General features: G+C 40.6%; 1 protein-coding gene and 1 long non-coding RNA gene across 3 annotated transcripts in view; both read right to left on the minus strand.

Annotated features, from left to right (window-relative positions):
• The window catches only part of WDR64 (WD repeat domain 64), a 105,700-nt gene extending 104,736 nt beyond the window's left edge, over window positions 1–964 (minus strand). Inside the window, exon 1 of the mRNA XM_020787455.3 lies at window positions 475–964. Within this exon, the coding sequence (XP_020643114.3) occupies window positions 475–616 (142 nt within the window). The 5' untranslated portion in view covers window positions 617–964. The remainder of the gene's footprint in view (window positions 1–474) is intronic.
• Window positions 965–2,487: 1,523 nt separating this feature from the next.
• LOC144585877 (uncharacterized) lies at window positions 2,488–5,654 on the minus strand. Of its 2 annotated transcripts, none has more exons than XR_013540474.1 (2): window positions 5,492–5,636; window positions 2,488–5,451 (listed from the first exon to the last, which is right to left on the minus strand). It is a non-coding gene; the product is annotated as an uncharacterized LOC144585877 (long non-coding RNA). The 2 variants fall into 2 exon arrangements; XR_013540473.1 differs by having other exon boundaries at window positions 2,626–5,451; window positions 5,520–5,654.
• Between the last annotated feature and the right edge of the window lie 947 nt (window positions 5,655–6,601).

Consider the following 6,601-nt stretch of genomic DNA (forward strand, 5'->3'; position numbering starts at 1 on the left):
AATGAGCCTGCCTGCACTATAATCAGTGTGAGAGCTCCTACTTAATGGTCAAGCTGTAAAATCCAATTAGATTGGTGGTCACAAAGGACATAGCCTTCACAGTAGCGGTTCCTATTTCCTTTATCTCCAAAGAGATACTGTATACGGTTGTCCTCCTTCAATTGGTTAAACAGTACTGAAAATGCACTTATTTTGAACGGCTTTTAGCAGATACATTCTATTGGCCATACTGCTCTTCTAGTTGATGTTTTATTTGTAGGCTGGAAATAGTTAAATATACTGGCTAAGTTATCTTTTAATGTATTACTAGGGCTTTGTTTTTGTTTTAATTTTAACAATAATTATTTTATTGACTTTTTTACATCTGTATCTATTTGCTGCCTTGAGTGGACATGGTCCAGAAGACAACTTGTACCAATTTAAATAAAACATTTTTAAAAAGTAAAAACATATGGAAAACACAGTGTTTCTTACCGTCATCTTTTACATACAGGCCTATCCTTTCCTCCCTCTTTTGAACCACTGTTCTGTCAACTAATCTCTGAAATAGCTTCAATGAATTTTTAAAGGTGGCTTCATCAGGAATATCTGGTGAATCTTCATCATCTTGCATCATTCTTTTGGATATTAAATTTGATGATTTTTGGGGGTTGTTTTCGTCCTAACTCTCAGAGTCAGCTCCTGAGGAAATGACAGTTGTAAAACCTTTCATGCTGCTCAGGTGGGTGCAAAATGGCCATAGGACTTGGCATGCACCTGCTCTGGCAAGCCAGTGTGCCATTATGTACCTGATGTCATAACCCCTCATTGAACCTCATTGGTCATTGAGTCAAGTTGGATCACAGATGAGCAGGCCTAGCAAGCTGTTGAGTTCCCCTTCACCAGAGGAACAAAGTGCTCCAACAAGACTCAGAATGCCTTTTCGCTTTTAAAAATAGATATCTATGGAATGGAAATGCCATTACCTTCCACAGTTCAAGAAGCACAAGTGTCTGTCCTGAACTCGTGTCTGGACCTGATAATGGACTGGATGAGGGTCAATAAATTGAAACTCAATCCAGACAAGACGGAAGTGCTATTAGTGGGTGCTTCGCCAGACAGACTGGAGGGCCATCTCCCTGCCCTGAATGGGGTTACACTCCCCTAAGGGACAGGGTCCGCAGCTTGGGGGTGCTCCTGGACCCCAGTCTAACACTGGAAGCCCAGGTGGACTCGGTGGCCAGGGGCACCTTCCTCCAGCTGCGGAAACTATACCAGCTACGGCCCTACCTGGACGAGCGGAGTCTCATGACAGTTACACATGCACTGGTAACATCCCGTATAGATTACTGCAATGCGCTTTACGTGGGGCTGCCTTTGAAGACAGTCCGGCGACTGCAACTGGTTCAGAATCGAGCGGCGCGGCTGGTGAGTGGTGTGGCCGCCAGGGAACATATCAAGCCGATTCTGTACAAGTTACATTGGCTACCAGTTGCTGCCCGGGCCCAATTCAAAGTGCTTGTTTTGACATATAAAGCCCTAAACGGCTTGGGCCCTGGATACCTGAAGGACCGCCTCCTTCCATATGAGCCTACCCAGCAGTTAAGATCTAGCCAGGAGGCCCTTTTGAAAGAGCCATCCCTCAAGGAGGTAAGAGGGATGGCTTGTAGACAAAGGGCCTTTTCGGCAGCTGCCCCCAGATTATGGAATGCCCTCCCGACTGAGATTCGTCTGGCGCCAACACTGATGACATTTCGGCGCCAGGTCAAAACCTTCCTGTTCCAGAAGGCTTTTAACTGAAATAATATTAACTGTGGGTCTGATGGCAATTTTATATATATTTTAATTGTATTTTAATTGTACATATCTTTATTGTATTTTAAATGCTGTAAGCCGCCCAGAGACCTTTGGGTAGTGTGGGCGGCATATAAATTAAATAAATAATAATAATAATAATAAAGCTAGCCAAACTACTTTGTCACCTGAGAAAAAAAAGTCTCACCCACCTCACACACATTTCAGGGAGTAAAACCACCAGACGAACAAAAACCCCAAACACACATACACAAAGCCCCCACAAATTTAAAACCATTTGTCCCCTTCCCCTTTTATGGCACTCAAGAGCAGCTGCTTGAGGCAATCAGCTTAATGCAGTGGCTCTCAACCATTTGGTCTTCCAAACATTTGCAACTCCAGCTCTCAGAACATCCTAGCCAGCTTGGCCGATAGTCAGGGATTGTGGGATATGCAGTCCAAAATATATGGAAAGCAAATGGCTGAGAACCACTGATCTAACAGGAGGGCAGGTACTGTGTCCCCCCCCCCGAACTACTTACTTTCCCATATACACGTCCTGCTTTCTACAGAATCAGGAGTAGCCATCAATCTCTTACCTCTTGACAAAGCAGATAATTTTAAAAGTACAGGAAGCTTCATTTTATGTGACTCTGGCTTTTACAGTGCAGCTTTGCTGACAGCGCGGGGACTGCAGTTGCTTTTCAGATGGGGTTTTTACTTTGTTTTGTTCAAGAGAGTAAATGAGGAGTCTGGTGCCCTTTGCATAAATGGTCCTTTCCAGCTCTGTAGTTCTAAAAAAAATTATGTGATTGACCTCCTGAATCACAGATCCTGATGTTTACAGGGTTCTTTTCTCATGTATGATGAGGCGTTGACAGAGTCATTAATTAGTTACAAGCTGTCCAAAACTGACTTTTTATTACAGTCAGTCCTGCCTCCTGCATCCATTTCATTTGGTGACTTCCTTGTAAAAAAGAATTTGATGAGACCAACTGGACTTTACTGTTTCTCTCATCATTTTGCTTACTATGCTGTTCTTCACATGTCATGGCACTTTCTCACTTTTTTCTTTCAAATCTAACTTCTGGTCATTGTCTTTCTTCTTATAAGCTCCCTTTTACCTGGTCTCTATAGAACTGTCCATTTCTTATTATTAACTAGCTGTACTTCAGGATCTATGCCCCTGCCTCCCCTTCCCCCAATCTCTATTTCTTATGGCCCTTATCCTTTGACCTTGTTCCCTCATAATTGTTCTGTTTCTAACTTTTCTGTCACTGGTTTCTTACCAGATCACTATCAGTTTATCCTTTAGTGTCACTTATATTCCACTTCACTGGAACATTGAAATGGACGCTTTTTTTGGAGACATGATTCACTTCTCTGGCTTTGTTATCTTTGCTGGTCCTTTGGATACTCCAATTTCTTTACTTGATTCCATTTTCCCATCTGCTCTTTACATATTTCTGCTATTTTTCACAGGCACTGTTCACTCTATTTGCTCTCAGCTTTGGCTAAAAACCCATTTCGATAACTCCATTCTTGTGCTTGAGTGGCTAGCTGTCTTTAGAAAATTAATATATGGACTGATTATATTCATTACCATTTTGCTTTCTTTTCTTTCTTTTCCTCATCTCAACACAAGTATTATTCTAAATTAATTCATGCTAACTTTAGAAATCCACAACACTTTTCCACCCTCTAATTCATTCTTGAGGCCCGCTCCACCATCTCTCTCCCCGACCCTCAGCTTAAGATTTTGCCAGCGCTTTGACAATAAGAACTTCTGTAAGCTATTTGCTCTTCTCTTGCTTGTGACTACTCTACTGGCATTACATGCTCTCCCTTCTTGAATTCCTTCAACTTTTTCTTCTTATACTCCATCCTTATTCTTCATGCTTTTTGACATAGTTGAATTTTGTGATTCTGTTCTAAGACAGTTGACTCTTCATTTATTGGGCCATTCATTCAATATATCTATAGAAGCCTCTTTTTTGTCTGTTTTTCCTCTTGCTGTGAGGATTTCCCACAACTATGTATACAATGCTTTTGAGTTAACTTGGTAGATACCATGGATTTCAATGTCATTTGTACAGTGATGATTCTCAACCCTTTCTTCAAACCCCAGACCTTTCCCCTATTGTTCAAATTTGGATTTCAATTTTTGTCTGAATTTTAGTTGGATGCTTCTTCTTCATCTAAAATTCAGTCTGGCTAAGAGTGCGTCACTATTTTTCCTCCTAAAAAGTTTTATTTACAAGTATTTTCTATAACTAGTGACAATGATATTAACCAATGCCTGGAGCATGCATGCTTTCATGTGTGTAGCCTTGCCCTTATTTTGATTTTTTTCTTTTTTGTTTCAGCAGCTTAAGCTAGTGTTAAAACTCACTACTTTTTTCTTTATAAATTGTAAGATTTCATCCCTTATTTCCTGTTTCTTCAACTAAAACTGGTCATTTTTCATTTAAAGTATTACAATCTTTTCCAAACTCATATAACACTTTTTTGTTTCTGTTCTAATTCAGTGCCCATCGTGGTACTTCCCTTTTGAAGCGTTTTCACTGGCTTCCTCATGGTCTCCTTCTTCTGTATTTTTTTAGCCCTGGTTTCCTACTAGAGACCAGGTCATTCCCTCCATTCAACCATGTCACTGCTTCTTACTTGACTGAAGATTTCCCACTTTTTAATGAGTCTTTCTCCTTTCTCCCTTGGGTAGTCACATGCCTGGAACAATCCTCATGAACATTTTGCAAATGGTCTCTTCATTTATTCATATCTTTTAAAGGCTTATCTTTCTAAGATTTTTGATTCCATTCAATTTTATTGTGCAATAATTTGTTTTTTTATTTGAACTGTGCATAGTATTCTTTGTATTAAATTGCTATTCCTCATTCTTCTCCTGTTTGTTGGCTTTTGTTTCAGATTGTACGCTTCCTGGGCAGCCTTGCTTCTGTCAGAGTTTTCTTTATACCATTACATGCTGGCTGTAGTTTTAGTGACTGGGAGGGACTTTTCTGGACTGTGGTTTGTCTATCCAGCACTAATCAATCGTTCCTTCCAGCTTTTGAATTTGAAGAAACTCCATCTCTTGCTGAATGTTCTCTCTCTGTGTGTCATTGGTTGGTGGCAGTTGTTTGTTGCTATTGATCTCTTCAGTTAGTTCCTAGTACGTATGCAGTAAAGACAACATTATACATAAGTCTATAATTTTAAGCAATTGTAAATAAAGAAACTTTAAAAATTCTTTCTCCTACAATTGTTTCAGTTATTGAGACTTTAAATGCCAGTTAATGTGAAAGAGGTGGACTCTGAGGAACTTGTAGCTATTTTTCTTCTGTGGATAGTTTTACTTCTGTTGTGCAGCAAAAAAAGAGAAAAATTTACCAGATATTCCAAACTCTGCAGCCCTTTCTTCATTTTAGCTTTGTACAGAGTAATGCACGTCAATACTGTAGCTTTAAATAAATACATAAACAAACAGCAGCAGCAAAAACAACAGGAATCTCTGGGTTGCAATCTGGCAGTCTTGGTACAATATAATCCGAAGCACAGATTCATTGGAGTAGGTGGTTCTTTGGTGTAGCACAGTGGTTCTTAACCTTTTTGAAAGAAACGCCCCCTTGAGCCATTGAGGAAGTTATCATCGCCCCCCTCCCTGAGGTGATGATATCTTACCTACCTACCTACCTACCTACCTACCTACCTACCTACCTACCTACCTACCTACCTACCTACCTACCTACCTACCTACCTACCTACCTAGTCTCCTTCCCCACCCGGGTGTGAAGCAGCGCTTCACGGGGCAAGGATGAGGACCCAAGAGACCCTTTCCTTCCACCCGATCCACACTCAGTGCTCCCCTAAAGGAGAAAGGCGAGGCATGGCAGGTAGAAAGAGCTGGATCTGGTGGCAGCAGCAGCACCGGATCTACTGCTAACACTGCGGCTGCAGTCACCTTCACAGGTTTGGCTTGCTCCAGCGCCCCCCTACCGCCCCCCTTCTGTTCTTTCACCCCCACACCGCCCCTTTTCATTCTACCGCCCCCTGGGGGGCATTATTGCCCATGTTAAGAACCACTGGTGTAGCAGACAGAATAAAACTTGGGATCGTTGATTGTCTGATCAAAATCATTGAAACCAACTGTGAAATAGGCATTTGCTCTGATTCCTTAGAGTTACCCTCTTAAATTGTTTTTTGATTGGTCCTCTAGTTCCCAGTGTTCACGTTCTTTAGAATTCAGTGGACCCCAACATCCAGAATTGACAGGAAAAATCATTTATTTAGTTCACAGTCCCAAAAAAAGATTATCAATGTTTTGTCAGTAGAATATCTGGAACAGAATTTATGTCATCAAGCTCTAACTTGTTACTCAAGCTGTTTTTTAAGTCAGACATCACTCGTGCAAAAGCACCTTATGTTATTTACTTGCAGCAAATACCATCAGCTACCAATGTGTAGTTTCTGACCTCAGAGCTTTTTAAAATTCTTGCATATATTGCATTTGCTACTACCATTTGTTATTCAGAATTGTATTGTCTGGGCTTTTTTTAAAAAATCACAAGAATTAATTACATGACTGAAAACTAACTGTTTTCCTTACATTGCTCTGTGACATGACTTCTGAAAAATCATTAGCAGCCATGATCCTGATTCTCTATGATACTTGTTCTGTGACACACACAAAAAGTTCTGAACTCCTTCCCTACACTTTACAATTAACATTTTGCTTTTTTTCCTTGTACTATTTTGATAGTCTTTGGGGAGATCATGATCAATAACTGCACCGAATCATAGGCATGAAAAACACGGTTTAAAAAAATGAAGG

The sequence above is a fragment of the Pogona vitticeps genome, chromosome 1 (genome assembly GCF_051106095.1).
Source record: "Pogona vitticeps strain Pit_001003342236 chromosome 1, PviZW2.1, whole genome shotgun sequence".
NCBI classification, from domain to species: Eukaryota; Metazoa; Chordata; class Lepidosauria; order Squamata; family Agamidae; genus Pogona; species Pogona vitticeps.